The sequence below is a fragment of the Danio rerio genome, chromosome 8 (genome assembly GCF_052040795.2).
Source record: "Danio rerio strain M-AB ecotype USA chromosome 8, GRCz13ab, whole genome shotgun sequence".
NCBI classification, from domain to species: Eukaryota; Metazoa; Chordata; class Actinopteri; order Cypriniformes; family Danionidae; genus Danio; species Danio rerio.
In genome coordinates this window covers 53,856,840-53,871,836 of record NC_141028.1, presented here as the reverse complement: position 1 = coordinate 53,871,836, position 14,997 = coordinate 53,856,840, and the positions used below count along the sequence as shown (strand labels likewise).

The 14,997-nt window shown below is 37.2% G+C and overlaps 1 protein-coding gene across 1 annotated transcript; it reads left to right on the top strand.

Moving 5' to 3' along the window:
• sult1st9 (sulfotransferase family 1, cytosolic sulfotransferase 9) lies at positions 1-13,423 on the top strand (the record flags this gene model as incomplete). The annotated part of the gene is given in 12 exon segments (NM_001423667.1): positions 1-161; positions 632-770; positions 6,442-6,570; positions 9,214-9,314; positions 11,627-11,753; positions 12,611-12,708; positions 12,791-12,965; positions 13,045-13,150; positions 13,153-13,178; positions 13,181-13,219; positions 13,222-13,251; positions 13,254-13,423. Coding segments are annotated over 12 exon segments (1,032 nt in total). The 5' UTR covers positions 1-137.
• Between the last annotated feature and the right edge of the window lie 1,574 nt (positions 13,424-14,997).

Here is a 14,997-nt window from a genome sequence, read left to right as displayed (position 1 = left end):
AAAAAGACGAAGCAGATACACACTGCACGACAACACTGAATATAATTGTACACAGAACTGCTGAAAGAAGGAAGACAGAGGCAAAAACTACAAATAAATAAATAAATTGGAGATTTGCACACCACCAATTCAACATAATGGAAATCCAAGGCAAATCCTCTGTGAGTAAATCCTTTTTTTTTTTTCAAGGTTTTTAGGTTATAACTAAAGAAGCAACTTACCTGATTTATAAGTTAAGAGATTTTTTCAATTGACACTTGGTTGTGAAAACAATTAAAATAAGTATCTGCAGGTTATAGATATAGAAGAACTGCTAAAAATTATTTAAAAATTATATGACTGCCGTGTTTAAGGGCACTGTAAGTGCAGTACAGTACACTTCAGAAGATTTTGTCTTTCTATTTATCAATTTTGGCATAAAGATACTTCAACATTATATATATGATTCTTAAATAATGAAATATAATTATACTCTTAAAGTTACAGCTGATTGTTCTGACCATATTTTTTTCATGTCTTGCAAGAGTAATCTGAAAATGTACTTTAAAAAGGTTTTGATCTTATTAATGCTTCTATCATTTTGTTTTCTCAGTGCAATAAAGCTTCATCACTAACAATTTTAACCCTACAGACTGATTTACCCGGTCGACCTGAGATATTTGAATTTGAGGGTATCTCAATGGTCGAGCACTTCACTAAGAACTGGGAAAATGTGAAAAACTTTCAAGCAAGACCTGATGACATTCTAATCGCCACTTACCCCAAAGCAGGTAGAGCACTGAATTCGTTTTTTGTATATTATGTGACCACTAAGCTACTGTTTAAAGATGTGATCAGGTTTTTTTTTAATGAAGCAAATATTTTATAAAGCAAGGATTTATTAGATTGACTAAATGTGACATTAAAAACTTGGGGCCTGCAATGTAGTGTCAGGTGGGATGCAAGTGTTTTTTGTCTTCAGCCAGGGGTAGATGGGTGCATTGTTGTTGTGTTGCTATTGTGGTTTAAATTGAAACTGCACCACTGGCTATGCAGCTAAAAGCTGGTATAAAGTCAACAGCACAGCTTTTTGTTACTGTTTTTTTTACATTAGTGGTAGGCTGGTCAAAACCATATACAAAATTCTTATTACAAACACAGGGATGCACAGCAGCACACAAATTCAATGATTATAATGTAAAAGATAATCGTTGTCTACATAAATATAAAAAAGTCCTACATCCTCCTATGCCTTATCATCTGGGGGCTTTGGAAGAATCTGGCTCATTCTGTAGATGGAGTTTTCACACTATTCAGTTTTTCCTTTTACAAAGTCTGCCATGTAAATTGCAATTCACAATGGGCAACAGAGGCTCATTTTGAAAACGTCCCCTATATACATTTCTGGAGATCGTGAATTATGTAGCCAGGGGAACGTATGGCTGCTTTTCGTCTTTAAAACAAATGGTACAGGGCAGTATGGGGTGGCTTTTCGTGCTTATCAGCTGACCGATTACTTCCGTATGGACAGCTTTTTCGCTGTTATCAGTTTGTCCAGTTAGCTCGCCATGTACGTCTGCAGATGATGATTAGGTTCGAATCCAGCAAAGAACAGTTCCAGAAAGCGGGTAAGACAAAAACAAAAGCCAAAAAATAAAATAAACAAGTAAATAACAAGTAAAGAGTGTGGAAACATCTAAAAACATAATAAAATTCATATTAGGTCTTTTCTTTTTCAATATCAGAATATCAGAATCTTTATTGTCATTGTACAAAATACAACGAAATTTACATTTGCCCTTCCCTTCAGTGCAGTCCTATTTATCTAAAACAACAACAATAATTAAAAAGAGATAAAAATATAAAATCAAATGAAGAGTTACAATACAATATTAAAAGTGCGTATGATGTGCATATAAAGTGGCAAGTGCATTTCCAAGCAGCTTTTCAAATTTAAAAGTTAATAAAATGTGAGCCAGGAAGGCATACAATTTAATGTCCAAGTGTATAAAGTGGCAAGTGCATATCCTAGCAGCAAATTAAAAAGATTAAAATAATTTTGGCTAGAAACACCCTCAATTTAATGTCCATTCATTATTGCAACAGCCCTTGGATATGTGCTATTTTTTAGTCTGTTTGTTTTGGCTTTTATGGTTCTATATCGTCTTCCCGAAGGTAACATTTGAAATAGGTGGTATGCTGGATGAGACGAGTCCTTCAGGATGCTGCATGCTTTGCTGTAGCAGCGGGCCTTAAACAACTCCTCTAAGGAGGGAAGAGTGCAGCCGATGATTTTGTGCGCTGTATTGACAACCCTTTGGAGAGCAGCTTTTTCCTGGGCAGTGCAACTGGCATACCACACTGGGATGCAATACGTCAGCACACTTTCAATAGTGCATTTGTAAAAGGACACTAGCAGTTCTTGGGCCAAGTTGTTATTTTTTAACACCCTTAGAAAATGAAGTCGCTGCTGTGCCTTTTTGACCAGTGCAATAGTGTTGGTTTTCCATGATATGTTTTGATCCAGATGCAGGCCCAGATACTTGAAATTGCTGACAATCTCCACACAGTCCCCATGTATATGAATGGGCAGAGTATCTGGTCTGTTCCTTCTAAAGTCTACTATGATTTCCTTTGTTTTTAAGGTATTGAGGGCCAAGTTATTATCAGTGCACCATAAAGCCAGTTGGTTTACTTCATCTCTGTATGCGGTCTCATCTCCATTCGTGATGAGCCCGACCACTGCAATATCATCTGCAAATTTCAGGATAGTATTACTTGAATGGAAAGGAGTGCAGTCATGTGTATAAAGAGTGTACAGTAAGGGACTCAGCACACATCCCTGTGGGGAGCCTGTGCTAAGGCTGAGTGCTGAAGAGACGTGGTGCTCTACCTTGACTCTCTGTGAACGGTTACTGAGGAAATCTTGAATCCAGAGGCAAATGGAGAAAGGAAAGCCGAGATGATTTAGTTTAGAGACCAGTCTTTTTGGAATTATTGTATTAAATGCAGAGCTGAAGTCAATGAAGAGAATCCGGGCATAACTGTCTTTATGTTCTAGATGGGTCAGGGTAGTGTGAAGGGCTATAGCTATGGCATCCTCTGTTGATCTATTTTCCCTATATGCAAACTGGTGGGTATCAAATGCGGGAGGAAGTCTTTGGAGGATGTGACTTCTTACCAGCTTCTCAAAACACTTCATAACAACAGGGGTTAAGGCTACTGGCCGGTAGTCATTTAGACTATTGATGGTGGTCTTTTTTGGGACAGGGATGATTGTTGAGGCCTTAAGACAGAGTGGAACAATGGCCTGGCTAAGGGACAAATTAAATATTTTTGTAAAAACCCCTGTAAGTTCATCTGCACAGTCTTTCAACACCCTCCCTGTAATGCCATCAGGTCCTGCTGCTTTTCTGGGGTTTACTGTTCTCAGCACTTTCCTAACATCATCCTCCTCCACTGTGAAGACATGGCTAGGATTTGATAGTGAATGCAATGTGGCTTCCTCTGCTGACTGTTGTTCAAAGCGGGCAAAGAAGCAGTTAAGCTCTTCTGCTAGTGTGTTGTCAACCCCTACAGACCTGGGATTGGGTCTGTAGTTGGTAATATTTTGTATCCCCTGCCACACTTGTCTTGAATTATTGCTGTGGAGATATCCCTCAATTTTGTGTTTATATTTCAACTTGGCACCTCTGATGCCTGTTTTCAGGTTTGCTCTAGCTGCACTGTAACGCTCTTTGTCACCAGACTTGAAGGCGATGTTCCTTTCCTTCAGCAAAATCCTAACCCCCGCTGTCATCCAGGGTTTTTGGTTGGCATACACTCTGATGTGTTTCTCGGTGGTGACAGTGTCTGTACAGTGCTTAATGTAAGAGAGTACTGATGTAGTGTACTCCTCCAGATCCTGGGATTCAAACACACTCCAGTCTGTGTGAGCAAAACAGTCCTGTAGCTGTAAGGATGCACCCTCTGGCCATACTGTAACAGTTTTTAGGGTGGGGGGGTCTCTTTTCCTCAGTGAAGAATAAACTGGCAGCATAAAAAGGGATATGTGGTCAGACTGACCAATATGAGGTGCTGGTATTGTTTTATAGCCTCGCTTAATGTTAGAGTATACTTTATCTAATAGATTGCCCCCACGTGTAGCACAGTTTACATGCTGATGGAGTTTGGGAAACACTATTTTAAGATCCACATGATTAAAATCTCCAGCAATTATATGTGCTGCCTCTGGATATTTGTTTAGTTGGGAGCTAATAGCATTATGGAGGAGGTTAAGCGCTGAATTAGCATTAGCATCAGGAGCTATATACACTGCTGTGATAAAAACAGCTGATGAAAACTCACGAGGGAGGAAAAAGGGTCTGCATTTAACTGTCAGACACTCCAAATCTGGGGAGCAATGATTATCTACAGCTTTAGTGTCTTTAGCCCATTTCTCACTAATATAAATACAAAGACCCCCACCTCGTTGTTTCTGTGAGAGATGGTTTCTGTCGTGACGGTGTAGGGTGAAATCTGTTAGCTCCACCGCTGCGTCAGGTATTCCTGGATGTAGCCATGACTCTGTTAGCATCAGAGCGCAGCAATCCCTGCATAGTCTGAATGGTTTTTTAAAATTGTCAAATTGGGTTTGGGGAAGTGGGTGGGCGCTGGTCAATCGATAATTTTGAAAACATTATTGGTTGGGTTTAGGGAAGGAGGAGGGAGGGTCAGTCGATATGTCAGTCAGTCAGTCGACAGCAGCCTCTGGTGAATTTAAGTGAGAACAGCAGGCACGAATGGCACTGTCGGAAAAACATTTTCCGATTTGAGATCTGAAAAAGCGCACAGCTGCCTCTCGTGGAATTGCGGAAACAAAAATACGTAGCTCCTGGGAGGTTTTTGGCACTCTCCTGAAATGCAGATAGTGGTACATTTTTAGGATGAGCCTGGGTTGCACAAGGGCGCAAAAACAACTCACTCTTAAAGGAATGGAAGATGTTACACTCAAAATACAACCATAATTTTTAAGACAACCTAACTTTATGGAATTAAAAACTTATTTTAGAACATGCGCCAGTCTCTGTGACCTTTTTTTCCATCCTTAAAATAGCAAAAGTGGATTTGGACATGTCAAAGTGCACATGCACCGTGTGCTTTTATTTTGATGCTTTAATTTTATTCAAGAGAATCACAATTTTCACAAAAATATTAAGAAGCACATTTGTTTCTTTTAGCTGTAATAAAAAACTGAAGGAATATGTGACATGACAGTTGTACTGTTTTCATTCAATTAAAAATAAAGAATCTAATATTTTTATTAACAATTTAAATCAAAGTCCGTTTAAAGCAAGTCATTTTACTTAGCGGCCATCTTTGAAATGCCTCTCGGGCAATATCGAGCCACCCAGACCTGTAGGTAGAGACAAAAAGAAATTCTGCTCTACATCAGCGTGATCTGCGCCTTAATTGCTGTTACCAGCGGAGTGCGTCTATTGTGTGGTATTTCTCACCATTTACCCCACCACTGAGTTGTAAACTCAACTGCTATGCCTTATTGAATATTGCATTTTGCAGAGAATTGCACTACTACACCACCAAAGATTTTTACATTCATTGGATTCATCGTTTCGATTTAAAGGAGCATTCTTTATACACACACACACACACACACACACACGCGTGCTCACACACACACACAGACACACACACACACCTATTCGCTTATGGACTGAGAACTGTATACACACATGGGATTAATGTGAGTTTTCTACATTGTTTCAGGCAAGTGTGTCGTTTATTTTATTTTTGTTTTTACATCCTTATTGTTACAACTATTGTTTGTTTTTTTAAGTACAAATTTAACGCATTTTAATACACATTTAAATTCCCAAGGAGAAATATATAAAATTTAAGTACACAATAGTTTAAAAATAGGATTTATCTACATTATGCAGGGTAGGACATTTATATGGATACACCTTAATAAAATGGGAAAGGTGGGTGATATTAATGTTCTGTTTGCGGCACATTAGTATATGTGAGGGGGCTTGTAAATAACTCATGAAAGAATAAAGTAATGTTTAAAACCAAGCATACCATTGTTTTTATTGTGAAATTCCCAATAAGTTTATTAAGGTGTATCTATATAAATGGCCCACCCTAGCTTAACTAAATTTACATACATTTTAAAATATATACAAGTTAAAATTGAATATAAATATAATTTTAGATTTACATAAAAAAATGAATACAGTGAATAAATGCAATATAATTAGATACAGTTGGGCAAACTACAAAAGATTTCCAAAAGGGAACAAAGAGAAAAGGCTTTTCTTTTTTTAAATACATTTTATTTATTTATTTATTTGATTGTACTTACATTTCATGATTCCATTCACTCAAATCTTTTTTAAAAGAAAAACTTTCTGTTGGTTAACTTTCTGTTTGTTTCTATGCTCTTTTTCTCACTTTTTCTAGGCACCACTTGGGTTTCTAATATTCTAGACCTTCTGTATTTTGGTAAGGAAGATCCAAAGCGCCAGACCACCAAGCCTATCTATAAAAGAGTGCCATTCCTGGAGTCTTGTTTTCCAGAGATGCAATCAGGTCAGAAACTACAGTATAATATGTTACAAGGATTGTTTCCTGTTATTATTTTTGTAGAATTACATATTACTCACTTTTCCACAAATTTAAAGTCCACTATCATAGGTTCTGTGTGTACCCTGACATTTTTGTGATGTGACATTTAAATTTTCTGCTTTGTACAAAATTAAATATACATTATATCTGGGATTCATAAATCAAAGTAGCAGAAAAGCAAGCACATATGAGGCAAAGGTTCCCCGTGCATATAAACCAGGGGTGTACAAACTCTGTCCTGGAGGGCTGGTTTCCTGCATATTTTAATTCCAACCCCAATTAAACACACCTGAACCAGCTAATCAAGCTCTTTTAGGTATACTTGAGACTTCCAGGCAGGTGTGTTGGAGGAAGTTGGAGCTAAACTATGCAGGACACAGTACCTCCAGGACCAAGTTTGGACTCCCCTGATATAGACTAAAGTGCTCTGCTGGCTTCATTCTGCATTAGTGTGTTTGAATCCAGAGGTTCAGAGTTGACTGCAGCTCTAGCATCCCCTCTTATAACATCAAAACAGAATTAGAAATAACTGCCAAAGATTTTATTTCTATTTAAAAATTTAACTCTTTCATTTATATATTGATGACATGATGCCTTAAATTCCCTTTACAGTTTTCATCTATTTTTTCAGCATGGGAAAGTTGAAATTTAAATTTGGAGTATTAGTAATAAGAAAGAAAGCACTGTTGCTTTTGCTATTAAAAGTGCATGATAGTGATAGGCTGATTAAAACATACCCTAACATTACTTATTACATGCACATGGATGCACAGCAGCACACAAATATCTTCAAATATGAACAATTAAAATGTAAAAGGTTATTGTCCTTATTATTATTTTCTTGAAAAAGAACTTAGTTTTCATTTGAATTTATTTTAATTGTTAAAATGATTTAAACAAATAGCATATAGTACATTTAAAACATACAGTGGTGTACACTTATTGTATTGTTTATTTTGATGTGATGTTTTTAATGAGTTATGTATATAAACAAATTTAAACACAAATAAGTTAATGAAAAACCAAACGTATATTGCATTAATATCAGTTAATGGAAAGGTTTACCCCAAATATAAAAATTCTGCCATCACTTACTTACACTTGACTTTTTCCAAACCAAAAACAAAAATATTTGGAAGAATGTTGTAAACCTGCACCATTGACTTAAATTGTGATTTTCCCACTACGGATGTCAATGGTTTCAAGATTCCAACATTCTTCAAAATATCTTATTTTGTGTTCAACACAGGTTGGAATGAAATAAAATCAACATGACTGTAATATTGATCTCTAAATTAAGACTAATTTATTTCATTGTATTCACTTCTTCTCTCTGATTAAGTGAAATTACCTGTTTCTATAAGGATTAGACTCATGAACAAGTGAGTCATTGTGGACATGTCAGTGCTGATTAAGCAGAAAATTGTGTACATAAATCATTTGCCTGTGGCTGTCATATCCATAAACAAAAAAAAGTATCTCCAGCTACTCAGGCATAGAACATATATGTCATATGTTGCTCCGGCAGCCAGAAGTTTCAGCTGGAACTTATAAGGAAAAGTTCTCGAGTTTATGGATTACCTGTGATAACTGCGCATTATACGCATACAGACTGTAACCCAGCTGTTCTTCCTGCCATCGGCGAACAGTGCTTTAATTTCTAAAGCCCTTTCTGTTGAGCAGGTGAAGACAATAACCAATCATAGAGACCTCACCTGTCTGCACTCAAAAAGCAAGCGGGAGAATGTTGACATTAGTTTATTTGCTATAAATGCTCATGCTGTCTTCTGAGCATGTGTTGGAGTTTTGTTTGATACATTCAGAAAGAGTGTTTTCTTGAGCTGGTCAAATTAAAGATATAGTTCATATATCCTACTGCTGTATTAAAAAACAAAATTGTATATAAATTTTATATAAATAATATATAAATATAAATATATTTAAAGATTGAATTTTTTTTTTAAATCTTGTGCTATATATAGTTGTAAATAGTTTCATTCGAATGTGCTCGTCTGGTGTGTGATACTTGCAATTGTCATGTGAGTGCCGCATCGCAGCACTGATTTGCACATCCAGTGTGTGACCCCCCTTTAACACTACCCCCTCATTGAGGGTTGAGCAATTTGTAGCAAAATATAAAAATGAGATGGTCCAAATTTGTAGGAATTAGCCACTAAATCAAAAAGTTAAGATTTGGAGCAAGATAGCATTGATAGCTTTTTTGGTTTCAAAATCTAATCTGTCTAAATTATCGTCTTTCTACACTTTTAGTTAATAGGTCAATTGTTGAGCCAGTGTAAACTTGTTATTTACAATTCTTTAAAACAAGAACATTAACGTACCCATTAATTAATTCTTTTTTTTTAATCATGTTTGACAGTGAAAACTGTTAGTGGTACTTCGTTTTGTACTTTTGAATAATATCGATTCTTCATTAACTGCTACAACTTGAGGTTGTCTGAAAGATGGGTTAGTTACATCAACATGGAAACAAGATAAAACAAAGGTTGAAATACATACATTCATGAAACAAGAAAGAAGGAAATACATGACACATGAAACTATCAATTATGTCAACATTAAAATCAGTTTCATTTTCCCTTTCAGGCACAGAACTGGCTGATAACCTGAAAACCTCTCCTCGCCTAATCAAAACTCATTTACCTGTTCAACTTATTCCCAAGTCCTTCTGGGAGCAGAAGTCAAGGGTAATGTGTAAAATACTTTCTTTAACTCCACAATGGTTTGTAGGCGGCAAGTGGCAACTTTTTGAATTTGTCATGATGTGATGTGAATCTTGAACTACCAAACCCAAGTCTGTTTTTTAGAAATGTGATTTAAATGAAGGAATATTCAAATAAAGGGAATTTAAAAAAAAACTGCACTAGTTCCCTACAGTAGTGTATGTACCAGCTTAGCTCAAACAATAATTTGAGGATGTGGCTAGTACAATGATGTTTGTCACCCCTGGCTTGTTACTACTCCAGTACCTCAATATTTTGCTACTACTACAGTATTACTACAGTACCTAGCCTGCTATTGTTATGATAATCATGTAACATTTTGAATAAAGAAGAAACACCACTGGATAACAAATTATGCTAAAGCTAAAGTTTTAAAAAAGCTTAATAAGTTAAACTCATTCATTCATTTTTGGAACCACCAACTTATCCAGCATATGTTTTACACCGCTGATGGTTTTAACTTCCAGCTGCAAACCATCCCTGGGAAACATCAATACACACTCATTCACACACATACACTAAAGACAATTTAGCTTACCCATATCACCTGTACCACGTCTTTGGACTGTGGGGAAAACCGGAGCACCCGCAGGAAACCCACGCAAACACAGGGAGAACATGCAAACTCCACACAGAAACGCCAACTGACCCAGCCAAGGCTCAAACCAGCAACATTCTTCCTATGAGTTGATTGTGCTACTCACTGCACCACCGTGATGCCTGCTAAGTTAAACTGTTTGCCAGAATTATAAATCTCAGTTAGCTGATGCTGGACATTAGTCTATTACTAACCTAGATGCAGAAACATTAGCCTTCACTATCTATTTAAAGGCGCCATATAATGAAAAGCTGGATACTGTATAACCAGTTTCTTCCTGACGAAAATAGTTGCAGAAAGGAAATGAGGATATATAGTGACTTGGGATCCTTTAATTGGAGGATCATGATTAGCTAATGTGGACCAGCTAGGTCAATTATGAGCACATGCTCCACTCGAAATTAGTTTAAAATTAAACTTTACGTAAATCCAGTGAGTGTAAAATCAAAGTAATGAGATTACAACAATAATTTTCCCATAATATAAAGTATTCTTATTAAGTATACTTGGTTAAATGCAATGCCCAATCTCTGAGCATGGGACAAAATTCACCAAGTATTACAAAAGTACAGTCTTAATGTACTCAAAAGAGTTCAATTGCAATACAATTGAAAAAATAAATTGAGCACTTAAAAGTATACATTTATATGTCAAATGTGGGCAAATTCAGTCCCAAGAGGTATTCTAGTAGTATATTTCTGGTGCTAAGATGTTAATATGTTAAGTATACTTCAAAATATAGTTCTATATTACGAAAGTATACTTACGCAAAGGTAACTTGAAGTATAGGCTGCGTCTGAAATCGCCTACTACTCAGTAGGTACTGCATTTGAATTTAAACGTATTACTCGGCCGTTAGAAAAGAACGTTCTATACAGTATGAATGTGAAAAGTATAAATGGAATTAAGACGTACTACATTCGCCATTTTGTCATGGTCACGTGACATCATGGGATAGCGCAGCATGCATGGTATGCATGCATGGTATGCATGAATGCAGAATCTCGCCGGAAGTAGTAAGTCATCCGGGTACTTCTCGCATACTGATTTTCGAATTCTATGACTACTCGGCTCGCATACTGATTTTAGCGTACTGTATAGCATGGAAGTATGCGGTTTCGAATGCGGCCATACTTATTTTATGTAGAGTCAAGCTTCTAATATAAACAGAAATGTGGATACTTATTCTAAACTTATTTAGCACATACAGAGGCATAAGGACTGTTTAATTGTGTCATTTGTTAATTTAATGTCTATATTGTGAGTTTTGCATCATATGTCATAAAATAAACAAACCAATAAAAAAATGGTTTGGAATAGAGTGTTAGAATGGGCAGTTCACATGCTATGAGGGTTTAACCTACTGTAAATACCCTGGCAAAAAGCATACTGGTGGGACAACAATTATGAAATGTACAAACTTTATTAAGCTTGAGACTATTGCACTGATACACTTCGGATGATACTAAACATGACCATGAAAACTTAGAAGAATAAATGTATTTAATATCAAACAAAGCATTATATATATATATATATATATATATATATATATATATATATATATATATATATATATATATATATATATATATATATATTTTTTTTTTTTTTTTTTTTTTTTTTTTTTTTAGGTTGTGTAATTAAGAAATTGGGATTTGTCCTATTTTTTGTCCAGGTGGTGTATGTAGCTCGTAATGCAAAAGACAATGCGGTTTCGTATTTTCATTTTAATCGAATGAACAAGGCACAACCTGAACCAGGAGACTGGAACACCTTCCTGAAAAAATTTATGGATGGAGAAAGTAAGTAACATAACACTTGTTTGAAAGTGTAATCAAATCCCATTAGTCAGATACAATAACCATAACAAAAAAAAACTTTTAAAAAAAAACTATTGGTGTGTGTGAAATCATTAAAGAGAAAAAATAAAAGAAGAAAAATAATATATACAGTTGAAGTCAGAATTATTAGCCCTCTTCGAATTTTTTTTCTTCTTAATTAAATATTTCCCAAATGATGTTAAACAGAGCAAGGAAATTTTCACAGTATGTCTGATAATATTTTTTCTTTTGGAGAAAGTCTTATTTGTTTTATTTCGGCTAGAATAAAAGCAGTTTTTAATTTTTTAAACACCATTTTAGGGACAAAATTATTTGCCTCTTTAAGCTATATTTTTTCTTGATAATCTACAGAACAAACCATCATTACACAATAACTTGCCTAATTACCCTAACCTGCCTAGTTACCCTAATTAACCTAGTTAGGTCTTTAAATGTCACTTTAAGCCGTATAGAAGTGTCTTGAAAAATATAAGGTAAAATTTTGTGCTGTCATCATGGCAAAGATAAAATAATTCAGTTATTAGAAATGAGTTATTAAAACTATTATGTTTAGTAATGTGTTGGAAAAAATCTGCTCTCCGTTAAACAGAAATTGGGGAAAAAATAAACAAGCAGTCTGATAATTCAGGGGGGGGGGATAATAATCCTGACCTCAACTGTCACAATATATACATATAAAACAAAAAGTAAATTTTGTAAAGTTATTATACATTATTATTATTATTATTATTATTATTATTATTATTATTATTATTATTATTATTATTATTATGTGTGCATTATTCAAAACATATTTACCACTAATTTATTGCATATAGGGGTGTTTGGTTCTTGGTTCGACCATGTCTGTGGATGGTGGGAGAAAAAAAAAACATATCCTAACTTACACTACATGTTCTACGAGGATATGGCGAAAGTAAGTTCAGTACATAAGAAACCTCTCAAGAAGCATCAAATCTAAATGAATGTTTAATGTGTATTTTCAATGGATTGCTCAGGACATTAAAGGTGAACTAGAAAGTTTGTGCACTTTCTTGAAATTGTCACGTTCACATGAAGAGAAGGAGAAAATAATAAATGACGTTCAGTTTGATGCCATGAAACAGAACAAGATGACCAACTACTCCACTGTCCCAGTGATGGTTTTCACAATCTCGCCGTTCATGCGGAAAGGTTAATACACCTCTGATTTATCATTTTGAATTCTGTCCTTTCATTTACTTTGATCACCTTTGTGTTTGTGTATCAAAAGGTAAAGTTGGAGACTGGAAAAATCACTTTACTGTAGCACAGAATGAACAGTTCGATGAGGTCTACAAAGAGAAGATGAAGAATTCCACTCTCAAGTTCTGTACTGAGTTGGGCGTAAATCCCGGGGAGGACGAGGGGACATGTCCCCTCCCATCCGAGGCTTGTTCCTCCCCCCCCAAAAAAAAAAAAAAATGTAATTATAAAAAAAAATGAATTGTGAAAAATATACCTATATATACCTAAAATAATTGTCTAAGTAGAATGAAAACAGCATGTATTATTTAAAATGCATTTAGAAACAGTTGAGTTCCCCCTCCCCTTCCTCAAAGTGGTTCGGTCCACTGTGTGCTTTTTCTCATCTCACCCGCTCACACACACGCACACGTCAGGTGTGCGGCTGCGGCTGTGCAGGTAGGGGTTTTATCCCCCTTAAATAAAGCGATTCTCATCAATGTAGTTAATACATACTCGTTCATGAATTAGTCGCTGCAAAAATACTGATTACAGATGCAATTGTCCATGAGTCTGCTGTATTAACAATTAAAATTACTTATCTAGTTAACGTTAGCTTGTTGCTTAAGCCTGGTTTATACTTCTGCATCAAGTGACCGGCGTAAAGCCTGGTTTATACTTCTGCGTCAAGTGACCGGCGTAACCCACAGCGCAAGCAACGCGCGTGGCTGTGCATTTATACTTCTGCACGCTGTCTCTGTCGGTCTGCATTAACACTTTCGAAACACTAGTTAGCAGTGAGGTGTAAATGTTCCTCTGTGTCGAGTTTCTTCTCTGCTGTTTTGCTTTTCCTGAACACTTCCGGTATGTACAAGTGGCTCAAACTTGCTCATTTTGAGGCAGGAACCAGCGGACGCGCAACAACTTTAACTATGAGGTAAACACAAAACAAAACTTTCCATCAGGAGCTCCTCCACGGGACTCCACACTTGTAAACAATCGCTCACGCCATTCGCGCGGGTCTCGGTCCCGCCCAGACTTGTCAGCGCTACCAAGCCGACAGAGCTTACGCTACGCGCCGTTGCGACGTGTAGTTACATTTTTGGAGAGGTGCACATCAATGACGGCGACGGCCACGGCGAAGAGCTATGCGTCAGCGCCGTAGCATACACCGGCATTTGACGCAGAAGTATAAAGCCGTTCCCCTTCGGGGGGAACTCCAGCACTATAAGTGGATTTGATGTTAAAATCCACGTATGGGAGGTTCGGTTCAGAAGCTACTCGTCTGAAAGAGTATTGAACGGGCCAATTAAGAATGAATTGGCAGCGCAAGCCTGCGCAGGTGTGCGGCATATGCAATCAACTGAGTATATAAGCACGCCTGGCGCCAGCAGACGCTATCCTTTTCGCTTCAGAGCCTTTTCTGATCGAGCTTATGAGGGTTCCTTCTGCTGATCTACAGCCATTTCGAGAGAACAATAGCATCCCGGTCCAGAGCGAGTCCACGCAGCTGCAGACGGTCGAGCTGGGTATCTCCCTTGCCTGGCGTCCCTTTGGGTCCGGTCCTCCAAGAGCGGTGCGTATTGTTGCAAATCCTAAAAGAGCAACACAGTCGTGCAGCACGTCCTTTTCAGGATGGCGCTCCGACTGTGCGTTTCTGGTTGCGGGGGTTTCCTGGCTCCGGATGATGGACACGATCACTGCATTACATGTTTGGGGGTCCAGCATGTTAATGTGGTGCTCGGGGGCGGTTCATGTCGTCACTGCGATGCCATGACCGTTGCGCAGTTGAGATCGCGGTTAGCTTTCGTAAGAGAGCGAGCCACCCCAGTTGCCTCCTGCTCTGCAGCGGGCGCTCGGGCAGATCTGAGGGCTTCAGCGAGAGACAATCCCCCGCCCAAGGGCTCGCGGACCTCTCGCTCCTCCAAGCGCTCCATCCAAGCTTCCGGTACTAGAAGTGATCTGTCTAATCAGATGGTAGCTCTCACGCTCGCTGACACCG